Raw genomic sequence first — 18159 nt, forward strand, 5'->3', positions numbered from 1 at the left:
ACTGCCGCCCTGCCACCCCACAGAGCCCAGGCACCCCACAGAGCCCAGGCACCCCACAGAGCTCAGGCTCCCCACAGAGCCCAGCACCCCACAGAGCACCGCCATTGCACAGAGCACCACCACAACACAGAGCACTGCCACCACACCAGCTTGCGATGAGATTTCCCAGAGGACACCGCACCAGCCTGGACTACGGAACTACCCATGTGACCACTCCTCCACCTGTGCTGATCCCATCCCTGGTAAGCTGAATTCAGACTGTAAAACGGACCACCATTTGACACATTATTTTTTCCCTATTTTCCGTCTGAAAATTTGGGGTGCGTCTTATGGTCCGGTTGGTCTTATAGTCCGAAAAATACGGTAGTTGAATTTACTTAGTAAATACATGTTGCACATTTTAGGTGTAAACCAGACTAAAAATAATACAAATCATGAGAGATGTGTACCATATCCGTACAAAAATCTTTTGCGATCTATACTTTTTATGTCTTATCCCATTAAGTTACACATGTAGAAACAGAAGGAACCCTTCTTAAAAGTGTATATTAAACATTCCATTATAACCAAAGTAAAGTGGAAATGAAGTGACTGCTTTTGGGCTTTAAGAAAGATCTAATAGGTTAGGTAGCTGTTTTATCTTGAAAGAATAAAGGCTCTCAAGCATTCAACAGCTGCAGTACTTGGCAATGTTTCCATATCTCTAGTGCTCAACAGTACAAGTGCCTCTTGTATCTCTTCAGTCCCTTAGAACTGACAAGGCAATGAGTACTGATCTTTCTGTCTCAGATATGTTGCTCTGCTTTTCACCATCCCCCAAGCTTTCAGTTCCTCAAGAGTTCCATTTTATAAATATTTCAGACAAGTTTGGTAAAAGTTCACGGTGTCTAAACATAGACTTGCAGTAAAAGCTAAGCTTAAACAAAAAAAAACCCACTGTAAAGCCAGCTATGAATTTTAGCGTTGAGACTGACATTACCTACATAACATATGCCATCATTTTTAAAGGCAAAAACACAACTTTTCATGCATCAATTTACCAACTTAAGTGGATCAATTTCTGCACATGTGCTGACACATTAGGAAAACACATCAGATCGTAAGAGCTTTGTATTTGTCCAGGAAAGTATTACTGTGTTGTTGAATTCCTCATTCTGAGATTCACAACTGAAGAAAATCTTTTATATATAAATATTTGCAACACAATAATTTATTTAGTGGAGGCCTGTCATACAAACACAAACACCTTTAGGATCCTAGCATGGAGGGTATGTTCTCTGGTCTTAGAAAATTTGTGTGACGTTTGTTTTTTTCTTCCATCTCAGATGGATGATTAGTAAAAGATTGGAATGCTTTGGGGTTATTATTATTTATTTGTTTATTATTTATATTTTGTACTCTTTTTGTACTGCTCAGTCCTCATCTATTTTGAGGTCTGCTACCACATAGTGAGATAAACTACAAGAATAAAGGTCCGTCTGGATCGGGGACACCTTGAGGTCACAGAGGGATGGCTTTTACAATTTTTTGATCAAAGCAGTGACAACTACTTACCCTACGGTGGGTATGGAAGTATTCAGACCCCTTTAAATTTTTCACTCTTTCTTTCATTGCAGCCATTTGGTAAATTCAAAAAGTTCATTTTTTCACATTAAGGCACATTCTGCACCCCATCTTGACTGAAAAAAATATATAGAAATTCTTGAAAATTTAATTGAAAAAACCCCTAAAATATCACATGGTCATAAGTATTCAAACCCTTTGCTCAGACACTCATATTTAAGTTACATGCTGTCCATTTCCTTGTGATCCTCCTTGAGATAGTTCTACTCCTTCACTGGAGTCCAGCTGTGTTTACTTAAACTGATAGGACTTGATTTGGAAAGGCACACACCTGTCTGTATAAGACCTCACAGGTCACAGTGCAAGTCAGACCAAATGAGAATCATGAGGTCAAAGGAACTGGCCAAGGAGCTCAGAGACAGAATTGTGTCAAGGCACAGATCTGGCCAAGGTTACAACAGAATTTCTGCAGTACTCAAGGATCCTAAGAGCACAGTGGCCTCCATTATCCTTAAATAGAAGTTTGGGATGACCAGAAGCGTTCCTAGACCTGGCCATCCAGCCAAACTGAGCAATAGTGGGAGATGAGCCTTGGTGAGAGTGGTAAAGAAAAACCCCAAGATCACTGTGGCTGAGCCCTCCACCAATAAGGTCTTTATGGCAGAGTGGCCTGACGAAAGCCTCTACTCAGTGTAAGACATATGAAAGTCTGCATAAAGTTTGCTAAAAAAACACATGAAGGACTCCCAGACTATGAGAAATAAAATTCTGTGGTCTAATGAGACAAAGATAGACATTTTTGGTGACAATTCTAAGCGGTATGTGTGTAGAAAACCAGGCACTGCTCAACATGCTAAGGGGGTGTTTTTCAGTTGCCGGGACAGGAAAACTGGTTGTCATTGAAAGAAACATGAATGTGGCCAAGTACAGAGATATCCTGGATGAAAACTTGTTCTAGAGTGCTCTAGACTTCAGGATTGGCTGAATGTTCATCTTTCAACAAGACAATGACCCTAAGCACATGGCTAAAATAACAAAGGAGTGGCTTCAGAACAACTCTGTGACCATTCTTGACCTAAACCCAATTGAGCATCTCTGGAGAGACCGGTAAATGGCTGTCCAACAACGTTCATCATCCAATCTGATGGAACTGGAGAGGATCTGCAAGGAAGAATGGCAGAGGATCCCCAAATCCACGTGTGAAAAACATGTTGCATCATTCCCAAGAAGACTCACGGCTGTACTAGCTCTGAAGGGTGGTTTCTACTCAATACTGAGCAAAGTGTCTGAATACTAATGGCTATGTGATATTTCAGTTTTTCTTTTTTAAAATATTTGCAAAAAAATACAACATTTCTGTTTTTTTCAGTCAAGATGGGGTGCAGAGTGTATATTAATGAGAAAAAAATGAACTTTTTGGAAATTACCAAATGGCTGCATTGAAACAAAGAGTGAAAAGTCTAAAGGGTCTGAATATTTTCCATACCCACTGTATGTTATTTATATGTACTATTACTATTTACTTACTACTGTTAAGTGTCGAGTTCCCACCTCTGCACAGGGGGAATCTTGAACCATCTCCGCTGCAGTCTCCCATTCTTCTCCAGCCGCAGTGGAGTCTGCTCAGCGGAGACGTCGGTCCCAGCATCTAGCTCAGGCTAATACTGGATGACTGGTGGTTGCTACTGCCCTTCCAGGCTCTGTTCTTGTAGCCAGCAATGTTCAGCAGCGATCAGGTCTTTCTGGGACTAAGTCCAGTTTTCCCTTTCTGAGCATGCCCACGGGATGACCTCCCATTGGAGGTCAGGGGTCACATGCTTAGATACTGCAGCTAATCCCATTGGTCCTCTAGGAATGTCCTAAAGGTGTTCTTCTTCTGTGGCAGACTCCCATTGGTCCTTCTTGGAAGGTCTTGTACTTGCTGCAGCTATAAAATGTTTGCATGGCCGCACGGCCATGCGCTAGTATACAATTATTATTGTGTGTGTGTTGATGAGTGCAAGTCGTTCCTTAAAAAACCCATCCCTTGTGTATGACTGTTCGCGTAAGGTGTATGGCTGCAATCTAGCGCCCGGCTGAACTCACAGCTTTAACACACGAAACAGCGTCTAACTGCTGTGACCGCCAGTGCAGCGCCGAGCGCTATTAGAGTGCTTACCTTACCCAAGTCTGGGTGGTTAGTGGCGTCCGCTAGTGTGGCACAGCATGCACTTCTGTGCATATTAGTTACCTCTGATATCCCAATTGTGGTGTCGATCGCAAGAGGTCTACACTAATCCTGTGTCCTGGGATAGAGTTCTGTGGTTCCTTGCTTGCGCTCTCTGTGCGGTACCACGACCCTGTGACTTAACAGGGATCGCTTTCTTCATACAGGGTGAAGTTAACCCATGTCTGTATCCTCATTGTACCGCCATATAGTCTGTCATTACTTAGCAGCAGGTTCCATCTCTGCACGGTGGACCCAGGGCTGCGAACGCACCTTATTATATCTATTTAATTATTTGGTGCGTTCCGCTTGCCCTAACAACTACACAGTATTTTCTAAGTTAGTTTTTATCCTAGATTCTGTTGTTAAATGGCCACAGTGTGAATGTGTACTTACACATTGCACTTATACCCACATATATTCTGGCTCATTTCTTTGGTTTTGAATTTTTTTTTGTAAATAAAAGTAGAAAAGAATACATATCAGCATTGTTTTTAAATGGCAAAAAATTAGAAGACATTTTTGTTATTAGAAATGAGCAAATCTAGTTTAGGTGAATTCAATGTGTCTTGAATTTGGCCAAAAAATTGGAGTAAATCTAACTTTTGTGTTATTTGATTTATGCAAATTCATAAAAATGGCAGCCTCCCAGCTGCCATTTTGCTAAATTGTAGTGGTTTGTAAAAAAAAATAAATTCAACTGTTCTGCTGCATTTGCTCTAATTCATGCACTCATTGGCTCTTTCATCATCTTCCTTTGAGTCTGAGGTTTCCCCCCAAAAAAATATCCTTGGAGATCATGGCTCTCGTTGTGACATCAAATATCTGATTGCCTCGCGTAAGCCTGGTGAAAGCCTTAGGTGACATGAATAATGACATCATCATGTCACGACAAGCTTTGTGACATGTGAGGCCTACTTAGCACTGGAAGTCCAGAGACCCCAGAACATAATAAAGAATGGACGTTGGATTTGCTTCTAACAGCTCTTATGCAAATTGAATTTTCAGGTTAAATTCAAACAAGCTGTAAAATTCAAATTATGACAGGCGTACACACTCCTATTAGCTTATTATTAGACATAAATCATAGGAATTTATCTAGTCAATCAACTGAAAATATTAAGTCATGCAAAGTGACTTGAATTGTAGTTAACTGAATTTTTGGTTTTATCTACAATAGTCTTCAAATAAAATTTAATTGGGACTAAAAAAAGTCGTTTATGTTAAATCAGCTTAAGGCCATTTTCACTCATCCTTTTTTTATAATACAAGGCAAATGATACATGTTTTTTCAATATGTTGGACCTATATTTAGTCCTTGTGCCAGTTTTTACAATACTTATTGCATCTGTTTTTTGCTTATGAAAAAGTAAAATATAGATAGCACACACATGACATGTTTTACATGAGAACATTGATTTCAATGGCGAGTTTGATCCACAAAATAGATGAAAGTTCATTATTTATTGCACATAATTAGTAAAAAAAGGACGTGTAGAAAAACACATTAATTGTAATAGGTCCGTAATCTATCTGTAAAAATAATGGATAGCTTGCATACCAATGAAATAAATTTATGATACTGACCTATACGAGATCAATAAATAGGTGGAAATTTATATACCACTAAGTCTAGATGGTGTCGCAAAAGATTTCTTGAAGTTTAAAACTGACAGATCTGGAAGACATCAGACATAGAGACTTCTGTACAAGTGACTTAGCTATTGGCCCACGTTATCTCCTCCATAGGGTCTACTATTGATTAAAGTAATTGAATGAGAAAAGGCTACTGTTCCCCAAGAGGAATAAATAATTTTAAGTTGTTTAAATGGGTTGTCTAGATTTCTTAAATGGGCAAAATTGTAAAAAAAATTAAGAATTCCTATCTGGAGCATTTTTTATATTCTAGTTTACTTCTCATTGCCTAGGTTACTGACCACCTCAGCAGTTTATCAGTGGTGGTTGGCCTCCTAAGCAAGGAACGCATGCTTGCAAGTGCTTCTCTAAAGATCACCAGATTTCCAGATCCAGACAGTTAAAGTGCCCTTGCACTCCTCCGATGGTACAAAGTAAAAGATGCCCGTACTTGCAGAATGGAAGAGCGCACATTTCAGAACAGCAGCATGACCATTCCACTGGTCTGAAGTATTAGTCTTAGAGGGTATGTCATCCCCTGGCGATTAGGAAGCTGAGAGACAGAGGAGCAATGTATTCCAGAAGACAGAATATTAGATATGGGCAAGATGGTGGTTCAATGGTTAACAATGTTGCTTTGAAGCACTGGAGTACTGGGTTCAAATCTTACCAAGGACAACATCTGCAATGAGTTTCTATGTTCTCCCTTGTTTGGGTGGGTTTCCTCCCACATTCCATACCGATAGGGAATTTAGATTGTGAGCCCCGATGAGGACAGTAATGATGTTGTCTACAAAGCGCTGCAGAATATGATGGTGCTATATAAGAAAAGCATAATAATTATTAGGGCTAGTGCACATATTGCATATTTGTCATGTATTTTTCTGGTCACAAAACCTGAAGTGTTTCCTGATTCCAGCAAGGTGAATGAGAACCCTGAAGTGTCATGCACACGATGCTTAATTGTGACCCGCATATTGAAATCTGCATCATATCAATTATTTCTGTGTTTTTGTAGCATATTTCCCTCATACTAATGAGTGGGGAAATATTTGCACCAAAACGTATGGAAAAAAACGCCTTGTTTTACGCAGTAAAACAGAAATGGTGCTGAAATTTCTGCACCAAATACTTAACATGTGCACATGCCCTCAGAAAACATTTTAGGGTTAACTGATCGTGGTTCTCTTTCTGGAAATAAAATTACTCCTTTCTTTTGTCCTTTCATTCTCATTTCTTTCGACATCCGAAAAACATCCATTACGTTATCTTTCCATTTTGAGATCCTCTTTATTGGATTAATATCTTTAAGTAATGTAGCGGCTGGAATTGAATGTACAGGACATGACAGTTCTTTATAGGTTAGATATTGTGGTTGACTACTCGGGTTACAAATGACACTGAGGTGCAAAGGTGTCTACCTTAGTAGTCTCGAAAGCACTTGTTCAACACATCCATGTAATTCTTCTATGCAGCTCCAATAAAACCTCCTTCAACCTGAGAAGAATCCTTTTACTGGCTTGTAATTATAAGTATTGATATTTTGCTAGCTGGGTCACATTCGTGACCTACCACCGAGCAGAAAATAAGAAGCAGAGTATAAATATTGCTCGAATATCACGTTTTGTTGCCTATTTAGAGAGCGCGCTTCTTTAGCGGAATAAAAATGTTGATATTTCGTCTTAGCTTAACACCAAAAGGAACAATTGCCAGCAAGATTAACATTGAAATTTGGACTAATCTGTGTTTGACTAAAACCTTTCTACCGTGACTTTGTGTAAAAGGATTCAATTACAGTGCGCAATGTTTTGTAAATAACTATCTCACATAAAAAGTTAATTAATCAGGGCTGTGTCAATTTCCTTGTGCCATGTCAATTTGCAGCAAGGTAATTAATCACTAATCGCCCAGCGTGAAGCAAGCTGAGGGACAATTCACAAGTCATTTATTGTCTTTTTGTGAAACAAATTGTAACACCGAGTCATGAAGAAACACATCTCGCCTTTCATAATGTATTTTTTTTATCACGCTTTTGCATGTTGTAATAGACCTCAGCAACAAGCAGCTGTATTTCTCTTCAATAAGAATAATAAAGAAATTAATGGGAGTGGATTGATTGCCCATTGCTTTCCTGTTATGTCAGTTTTGAGATTACACTGAAAAAAAAAAAAACGAACAGTGAAAAATGACTTTTCCATGTGGGGAATGGTGATTAGGCCTGTTCATTAATTAGAATTTTTTTTTTTTTGTTTTCCTTCAATGCATTTTAAATGAGAAGATTCTTTACGAAAAGTAAAAAGAGTTTCATAAAATATAGGCTCAAGCTACGGTTTTCATCCCATCACTAAGCAACGTGATGGAAATAAGGCTGTAATTTTAATGGAACAGTAAAAATTATAGTTTTAATTATATCAATCCTCCTTTTCCATTTCCAATAAACTTGAAATGAAGTTTGTTTAAATTATATCGGCTGGTGGAAAATATTTTGTTAGAGTCTCTGGTACCTGCAGGATATTCTATGTAAAACAATAATTAGAATAATCTTACAATTGATATTACTCATTTGTCCAAAACATCACAATAGAAAATATTCAAAGATAATATTTGTGGAATTTAGTTAGGTTGATGTGGCCAAACATTAGCGCACATTCATTGACTTTTCTTAGGAAATGTTCCACTCCATAGACATCACTATTGGGCCCTTGGTTCTCGTTTTTCCTTTGCGATTCTCATGATATGTACATGAATTGTGCAGAAAAAAAATGAGTTATTTTGGCCCATATATAGATATACCTTTGTTTCAATTGTATTAGGAGCCTAGAGCTACGTTCCCATGATGAGTTTTTGACGCTGCAGAATTTCTGCACCATTTCTGCACCTATTGTTTTAATTTATTTACTTACAGTTTTCCATTGCATTTTTTGTTTCTTTTTGATATGTCATGATTTAACCCTTGTATGACCTATGACGTATAGTTATGTCATAGGTCACCTCCCCGTTTCATAAGGGCTCCAGCTATGAGACCACAACTTTTCTGGCACGTGTCAGCTGATTTCATCAGCTGACATGTACCCTTAACAGCCACAGGTGAAATTGTGATACACCGGCGGCTGTTAACATGCTAAATGCTGCTGTCAATCAATGACAGTGGCATTTAGCATGATCGAGCCTGAAGCTCATCATGAGCTCTGCCCATCAATGTCCATCATGTCACATGACGGTGGGTCATCATTGGGTTGGATATCTATTAGCGCTGCCCTGTGGCTGGCGCTCATCTCATAGCAAGTGAGCATTTTAGCTACACATAGCAGGGCTGAATCCTGCTTTGTGTAGCACAGGCGATCGTATGATCTCAGTTTCTAGTCTCCTTAGTAAAAACAAAGTTTTAAACAATAGTAAAAAAAATTAAAAAATATGAAAGTTTAAACCACCCCCTTTTGCCCCATTCATAATAAAACAATAAAAAATACACATATTTGGTATCATCGAGTTCAAAAATGCCCCATCTATCAGTATAAGAAAAAATTAATTTGATTGGTAAATGGCGTAACGAGAAAATCAAATCAAAACGCCAGCAACATTTTGCTGCAACAGTGCATTAAAATACGATAACAAACAATCAAGACATCATATCTACCCCAAAATGGTATTAATCAAAACATCAGCTTGAAATGCAAAAAATAGGCCCTCACCAAGCACCAGATCATGGAAAATGTAGACACTACAAGTCTTGGAAAAGGACGCCATTTATTTATTTTTTTTAAAAACTTTGGATTTTTTTCACCACTTAAATAAAAAAGAACCTAGACATGTTTGGTGTCTATGAACTTATAATAACCTGGAAAATCAGAATGGCAGGTCAGTTTTAGCACTTAGTGGACATGGTAAAAAACAAACAAAAAACAAGTGTGGGATTGCACTATTTTGCAAGGTCACCTCATTTTGATTTTTTTCCTGTTTTCTAGTACACTATATGGTAAAACCAATGGTGTTATTCAAAAGTACAACTTGACCTGCAAAAATCAGTCCCTCACATGGCCATATTGACAGAAAAATAAAAGAGTTATGGCACTGGGAAAAAGGGGAGCAAAAAATGAAAAAAAAAAAAAGGAAATGCCCAAAATGGTAAATGGATTAAATAAAGCTGTTTTGTTTTTGATACTACCTGTGTTTTTGCTTTGACAAAACATTATTGATATATTTAGGTACGGATTACATGCGTTTTTGACGCGTTTCTGCATGTGCGTTTTTTTACCTGCAGAATTTCCGCACCTAATGCAAGTCTATGGGGAAATCCGCACAGAAGACTCAGCGTACCCGCAAGAGAAATTGACATGCTGCGGATTTGAAACACACACGGCAGGTCAGTTTACACTGAGTAAAATTAAAGCACAGTGGGCATGAGATTTCTAGAAATCCCATCCATTTTGCTGAAACTTAAGATGCTGTGCTTTTGACGCATCAAAAATAGGCAGCAACAAAAGCACACCAAAAACTCATTGTGAGAACGTAGCCTAAGGGGTAAAGACTTTCCTTGTGCAGAATTTCAAGTAGGCATAGGCATATTTATAGGCCATGCAATAATCCTCTGGAATTATATCTTGCAAGTTGCCTCTTGAGAGAGAGAAAGGACAGGAACGTTAATGCTACCTATTGGAAGTAGCAATCTGAAAAGTCAACTGCTCACACTAGCATATAAATCAGACAAGTTCAATGTGAGAAAAAATTATTAATGTTAATCAATGAGTCCGTGCTGATCTGCAAGTTTCTCTTCAGCTTTAACTGGGCTGAGGAAAATAATTACAGCGTGCCGCAGATATTGGACGAGAGTCACCAATGCAAGCCTATGGGTGAAAAACAAAACAGACGGCACATTGACCGTCCATATGCTGTCCGATTTTTACACACACATCTTAAAGGAACCAGGTTATTGCATCAGCCAAGATACCACCTAGCAAACAAGACAAAAACATAAAAAATCTTAGATAAAGTTACAGCTAAAAAAAGTGAAAGCAGCACTCCATCAAGAATTTAAGAAAAACTGTGGTTTAATAGCCCATTGGGGTTCAACAATGGTTTGGTCCTCAAAGGAACAGAAACGTTGCTATTAAAGCAGTTTTTCCTAAATTCTTGATGGAGTGCTTCTTTCATTTTTTTACACTTACACTATCTGCAGGTTTAATTGCCTGAAAGATTTTGCACCCGTATTGACTTTACATTGGCTGCTAGTGCTGCTTCCTTTTTCTTTAAAGTCATAGATAAATAGATACATGAAAGAAATATATTAGATCTATCATAGATAGATGACAAATAGATACCGTATTTTCCGGCGTATAAGACGACTTTTTAACCCCTAAAAATTGTCCCAAAAGTCGGGTGTCGTCTTATACGCCGGGTACGGGTGCATGGAGTGATCCTGGATGGTTCCCAGGGTCTGAAGGAGAGGAGACTCTCCTTCAGGCCCTGGGATCCATATTCATGTAAAAAATAAAGAATAAAAATAAAAAATATGGATATACTCACCCTCCGACGGACCCTGGCTCTCAGCGCTACAAGCATCTGCCTCCATTCCTAAGAATGCAGTGAGTGAAGTACCTTCGATGACGTCGCGGTCAGGTGACCGGTCACCTGACCACTCACGTGACCGCGACGTTATCGCAGGTCCTACGCTCAATGCATTCTTAGGAACGGAGGCAGACGCTTGCAGCGCTGAGAGCCAGGGTCCGTCGGAGGGGTAAGTATATCCATATTTTTTATTTTTAATCTTTATTTTTTACATGAATATGGATCCCAGGGCCTGAAGGAGAGTCTCCTCTCCTCCAGACCCTGGGAACCACATGCCATATAAGATGACTGGGCGTATAAGATGACCCCCGTCTTATAAGGCGGGTATATCCCAAATTCCATCTTTTATATGGAAAAGTTGGGGGTCGTCTTATACGCCCAGTCGTCTTATACACCAGAAAATACGGTAGATATTATATAGAAAGAAATATACATAGAGTAGATAGATATCCTGCAGATATATTTTACAACTCCCCTACATATTCTAAAATTGCACCCTTTAGTGCCTTTCATATGGAGTTTATTGTCAACCTTTTATGCTTGCTTAGCCTAATAAAAAAAAAATAACTAAAAAAAATGTGGTTTCCCCCCTTTTTTATGAAACCAGCATTTGATTTCAGCTTTGAATTCTTTAAACACACAGCTAGCATCAAGCCTTGGTGTTACTAATGGAGAGGTGTCTATCAGACAGCACCATTACTAACCCATACTAAAAAGTAAAAAAACACACACACAAAAATAGTATATTTGAAAAAACATTCCTCTACTTTTTTCCTGGCTCACCAATTTAAAAAAAAAATAAATAAAAAAAGCAGGGAATCCGAAATAGTCTAGGTAACCCAACATAGTCCACAAAGGGAAACCTGAAAAACATAAAAAGAGGGAAATAAAAAAGACACTGTCCCTTGTTCAACAATTTATTATAAAACAAAAGGTCTCATGCAGAACCGATGTAGTCCAACACTTCCCTTGATGTTCCTCCTTCCCGTCATTCAAACACTATAGGCTTTTAGCAGCAGTCAACTCCGGCTCACACTGTGGTCCACTAGCGCTGGGGCTGTGGAGTGCAATAGCGTTACTGTTGTCACCGTTCATCAAAGTTGCTGGGTCACACTGCTCTCTGGGAGACTCTGTGGCTGTTTTTGACTCTCTTGGAGCACAGCGTGAGCCGGGAGTGGCTGCTGCTCAAAGCCTATGGAACCTCAGAATGAGGCTCTATAGGCTTTGAACAGCAGAATTGAAGAACTTTTGGGGAAGCGCTGGACTTGCGTAGTACCTTTTTTACAAAATAAATTGGTGAGGGAGGGACAGTCTCTTGTTGTTATTTCTCTTTTTTTTTAAATAATTTTTAGGTTTCCATTTGTGGACTACATAGGATTCCCTGGACTACCACCTGCATTTTTTTAATAAATTGGGGAATCAGGGAAAGTGGTCTTTTTTTTCAAATAAACTGTTTTTGTGAGTGCGTTGTATCCTTTTTAGTACTGGGTTAGTTCTGAGGGTGTCTGATAGACATCTCTTCATTACTAACACCAGGAATTGATGCCAGCTGTGTTTTGGACAATTCACTGCTGACATCAACCCTAAGCCCCATTACTCTGATTGCCCACACATGATGAGAAGAGCCAAGGCAAAGCGCTAGAGTTAGCGCATTTCGTGTGATGCTCTACTTTTTGGGTGGCTGTGTGCTATTGTATTTTTCAGATGGAAAGGGCCAAATAAACATGGACCTTCCCAGCCTCATAATATCAGCTCACAGCTGTCTCCCTTACCTTTGCTGGTTTCATAAAATAGGGAGAACCCAACATTGTTATTTATTTTTTTTATTTAATGGGTTAACTAAGCATAAAAAGCTTAACAATAAACAACATGAAATGCACTAAAGGGAACCATTTTAGAATATATATAGGGGGTGTGTGAAATTATATATCTACAGGATATCTATAATATCTATCTATCTATCTATCTATCTATCTATCTATCTATCTATCTATCTATCTATCTATCTATCTATCGTATATCTAATATCATTCTATCATCTATCTATCTATCTTTCCATCTGTCTATCTATCTATCTATCTATCTATCTATCTCTCTCTAAATATCTTTACATTAGATTGCTTTATTATTCTTATCAACTGGCTTTAAGTTCCATACTGTAGAGCAGAGGTGTCAAACTGCATTCCTCGAGGGCCGCAAGCAGGTCATGTTTTCAGGATTTCTTTGTATTGCACAGATGATAATTTAGTCACCCGCACAGAATGATTCCAGCACCTTGTGCAATACAAGGAAATCCTGAAAACATGACCTGCTTGCGGCCCTCGAGGAATGCAGTTTGACACCTCTGCTGTAGAGTATTATAGTATGTAAAAGATGATGTTAAAAATGCATTGCAAATGGATTGCATACACATGTCATACGGATGTCATAAGGATGCTCGACGGAAAAAAAAATTGCACACTTGCATGACATAAGGAATGACATACGCATGACACTCGTCCAACTTTTCGGAATGTATATCAGAGCAATTATTTTATCCGCAGCTGTGATCTAACCCATATACTTTTATCAGTCCTTTTATCAGTCCAAAATTTCAGTATATACCTGCCCAGTTCTCAGAACTAATGCACATTCAGGATGTAGCAAGCCCATATAGTAAAGTGGGCGGCAATTCTAACACTAAGCAAACATCCGCTCCATAAACTGGTAGGTTGTGAGAGATCGTTAGTGCCTTAGTTCTGAGCCCTGGGCAGGTATGTACTGTGGCCCTTTTTTGCTATGTTAATTCCTATATCTAAAAAACACATACTAACAAATGTATCCACAACAGCATGTTGATGATTTCAAAGTTGCAAGAACTCATTGTTTTATATTATACAAGAATTGTATATATACAGCTCTGGCAAAATTTAAGAGACCACTGCAAAATGTTCAGTGTGTCTGATTTTTCTCTTTATAGGTATATTTTTGAGTAAAATGTAAAATGTTCTTTAATTCTACAAACTTCTGGCAACATGTGTCAGAATTTCCAAGCAATACATTTTGAAAATGAGAAATGGTCAAAATAAAAAAACAGTGCTTTCAGACCTCTAATAATGCAAAGAAAACAAGTTCATAATCATTTAGAAAGAACAATATTAATGTTCTAATTCAGGACGAGTTCCGAAATCAATATTTTGTGGAAAAACCATGATTTTTAAGCGCAGCTTAGATGCGTCTTGGCATGCTTTCCACCAGTCTTTCACATTTCTTTTGGGTGACCTTATGCCACTCCTGGTACAAACATTTAAGCCGTTCTTCTTTGATGGCTTGTGACTATCCATCATCCTCTTGATCACATTACAGAGGTTTCCAATGGGGTTCAGGTCTGGAGATTGGGCTGCCCATGACAGGGTTTTGATGTGGTGGTCTCTTAATTTTTGCCAGAGCTGTATATGTGTATAAATAATGTTATCAATATTTAGGTGATGTTAAAAGTTTTCCACTTCAAAGACTGTCTTTAGATGTGCTAAGAATATGTACACTGTACATAATGCCATAAAGTGGATACTGAAATAGGACAATTCTGCAGAAGGAAAATCAGTGTTTTGGGATTTTTTGCTTCAAATTGATTAACCCAGTAGAACTAAATTATAAATTTACCTTTGAGTCCTATATTTAAACCCTGCTGTGTTATCTTGTACACTCTTCATTTAAAGACTTTGAATTACATTTTGCCCAATAGTCTGCATGCATGGTTAGCTACCCTTACACAATTAGGAATCTAATTTTTATTTGCATTTCTCCTTATTGGGAGCAGTATATTAAGAATATACAGTACATGATTCACATAAAATAGGCTGGTCCTATATGAGACCTTTTAGTTCTTAATATTTACTATTCTATCCTATTTGGCCACATAGCTACCTTTATGTCCACTGTATATGTTTATTTATATATTCATTAGGTCTTTATGGGATAATCCGCTTTAAATTGACTGAAAATGTCATTGTTTACACTGTCAATTAGTGGCAGCACTAAGTTCATCTAGTGCCATACCGCTGCTGATTTACATTTTTTTTTTATTTTACCCATATCTCTACTTGTTCTGCCTCTCTTTTTTTCATAGCATGTACTTATACATCCTTTAAAGCTCCCAGATTCATGGTGTGGTTAATGCATTACCTCCTTGATGATCTGCATGTACGGGTCCATATGTAACTTAAACGGGTTGTCCGGGCCTAAGCTACAAGTTGGCAGTCACTTTATGCGCGCTCTGACGATTCTCCGGTGCCGGAGTGGATGGTCATGTGGCCACAAGTATGTGATATGCATACTGCCGGCCACATTCCAACTACACTGTTTCCAGCCTCGCTAAATGCATTTGCATTGAGCATGGCCGCACCCATCTAGTTGGAATGTGACCGGAAGTTGAGCAGTTGTGGTCGCATGACCTTCTACTCCCGATACCGGCAGCGGAGAATTGTCACAGTGCAGTGTGCACATTGAGTGACTGCAAACTTGTATCTTAAGCCCGGATGACCCCATTGATATACTTCTAATGGGTCAGTTGTTGCCTTATTCCTCATGGTAATGTGAATTTTTTATCTCTTGCATCTAAAATCAGCGTAATTCCACCATAGTGTACCTCACTGATATGAATCAGTATATAACTTGTAACTTAAGTAATGTTTGGCAAATTGGCAAAGAATTGAAGAACTCCAATTTCCACGTTAACGTCTTTTGGCTGCCTCAATAGCCAGGAATCAGCAAATCAGAAACTATGATATCTGATAATTATTAGTTATCTCTCTGTATGACTGTTATAGGCCCCATTATCATAGCCTTCATATTGAGGAAAAGTATGGACGGCATAGCTATTTATGGTTGTCTTTTTGATTTAATGTGCCATGATGTGGAATTTTATGTTTTTTTTTATTTGTCTACATAGGATCGTGCTTTCCAAGTATTTTAATAAAAAATATTAATAGTTTATTATTTATTTAAATCATTTTGGATTCCTCAGCTATTAATATACTTTTTGAAATCTTTTTTTTCTGCTATATTATTGCAGAGCTTTGCAGAAAATGAACACATTGTAATATGGTAATATGTAAAGACCAGAACTTCATAACAATCTTTGAACAGCTGCAAAATCTGATCTTTAGCTCCTGATATTGTCAGTCAGTATGATACAAATGATCCTATTTGTCCCACCCCAGCATGCGTCCTATCATACCATTCTGTTTCTAATTTATTGTCCAGCATCTCTGATAGATTGTCCCCATAGGTGTTCTCTTCGCTGCAAACCATAGCAGAGATATCAGTTTGTTTCAGATGAAATTAACTCTATAAGGTGAATCATTTTGGGGATCTTAAAAATGCCGTTAATTTATAACATCTATATGTGATAGAGATGGATAGATTTCTACATAATGTATAAAAATGTATTATTCTAGCTGATGGTATCAAGGAATATGTATTCTCATGCAAATTACGACTATTGCACAAATAATAATTGACGATTCCTAGACGGTATACTTTTATGAGTCTTTTGCAAGATCTGACTCTTATTGGTTTTTGCATTTGACTTAAGAGTAGTGATGAGCGAGTATGCTCATTACTCGAGTTTCTCCGAGCATGCTCAGGTGGTCTCTGAGTATTTTGGCGTGCTCGGACATTTAGTGGAGGTAATGTGATGGTAATGTGATGGTCTGGGGTTGCTTTGGTGCTGGTAAAGTGGGAGATTTGTACAAGGTAAAAGGGATTTTAAATAAGGAAGGCTATCACTCCATTTTGAAAAGCCATGCCATACCCTGTGGACAGCGGTTGATTGGAGCCAATTTCATCCTACAACAGGACAATGACCCAAAGCACACCTCCAAATTATGCAAGAACTATTTAGGGAAGAAGCAGGCAGCTGGTATACTATCTGTAATGGAGCGGCCAGCGCAGTCGCCAGATCTCATCCCCTTTGAGCTGTTGTGGGAGCAGCTTCACTGTATGGTGCGCAAAAAGTTCCCATCAAGCCAAACCAGCTTGTGCGAGGGGCTTCTGGAAGCATGAGGTGAAATTTCTCCAGATCACCTCAGCAAATTATTTGCTAGAATGCCAAAGGTCTGCAATGCTGTAATTGCTGCAAAGGGAGCATTCTTTGACGAAAGCAAAGTTTTAAGGAGAAGATTGTTTTTTCTCGAACCTTGTCAATGTCTGGACTAGATTTTCAATTCATTTGGCAACTCATTTGATTAATAAAAGTAAGAGTTACTGTGTACGTATTCAGGAAAACTCCTTCAAAATTATCCCCTGATGGTATATCACGCCTAAACGGATCCACAGATGGCGTCATGCTACAACCACTAACTGTTGGAGATGTGGAGCAAACGATGGTAGCTATATAAACATCTGATGGTCCTGTCCGATGCTGTACCCCTTGAAGCCGGAAAATATATTTCTAAATCTTCCAATTTGGCCAAATGATTAGTATGCTTCTAAATTAGCTCAGTTCATTATGGCGGCAGGGAAATCATTGATCCCGTCAAAGTAGAACTCAACTACCATACCCACCGTTCAACAACTTTACTCCAAAATTGAACAATTATACCATATAGAGGAATTAGCAGCAAGAGTCAATCATACCTCTGCTAACTTTTATAGCATATGGAAACCTTGGACTCAATTCAGGACACAGTCTTCATTTTACTCTGCAATATTGCCATAATTAATTATTCATCCCAAGGTGCTGCTATAAATCCCCCCCCTGTCTTTTCCCTCCCATTTCACTCACCCACTTGTACCTCCACCTTTCCTACCCGCTCTCCTATACTCTATCGATTAAGATATTTTTTCAACTAAATTGAAAGCATCAGTTAATTCAATATTAACGGTAATTGAGTTCTCATGTGATAAATACTAGAAGTTTATTTTTTCCAGTAATACAACTGGAAAAAATACAAGATAGATTAATACAGTAATACAAGATAGATTAGCGAAATTAGGATTATTTAGTCTAGAAAAAAGACGACTGAGGGGCGATCTAATAACCATGTATAAGTATATAAGGGGACAATACAAATATCTCGCTGAGGATCTGTTTATACCAAGGAAGGTGACGGGCACAAGGGGGCATTCTTTGCGTCTGGAGGAGAGAAGGTTTTTCCACCAACATAGAAGAGGATTCTTTACTGTTAGGGCAGTGAGAATCTGGAATT

The 18159-nt window shown here is 38.4% G+C and overlaps 1 protein-coding gene across 13 annotated transcripts in view; it reads left to right on the forward strand.

Annotated features, from left to right (window-relative positions):
- The window catches only part of RBFOX1 (RNA binding fox-1 homolog 1), a 974878-nt gene that overhangs the window by 807867 nt on the left and 148852 nt on the right, over positions 1–18159 (forward strand). For 8 of the 13 annotated variants that reach the window (XM_069733978.1, XM_069733987.1, XM_069733977.1 and 5 more), the window contains exon 8: positions 9666–9767. The exons of the other annotated variants lie outside the window; for them this stretch is intronic. In XM_069733978.1, the coding sequence (XP_069590079.1) occupies positions 9666–9767 (102 nt within the window). The remainder of the gene's footprint in view (positions 1–9665; positions 9768–18159) is intronic. 13 annotated transcript variants of the gene reach the window in all.

The sequence above is a fragment of the Ranitomeya imitator genome, chromosome 7 (genome assembly GCF_032444005.1).
Source record: "Ranitomeya imitator isolate aRanImi1 chromosome 7, aRanImi1.pri, whole genome shotgun sequence".
NCBI lineage: Eukaryota > Metazoa > Chordata > Amphibia > Anura > Dendrobatidae > Ranitomeya > Ranitomeya imitator.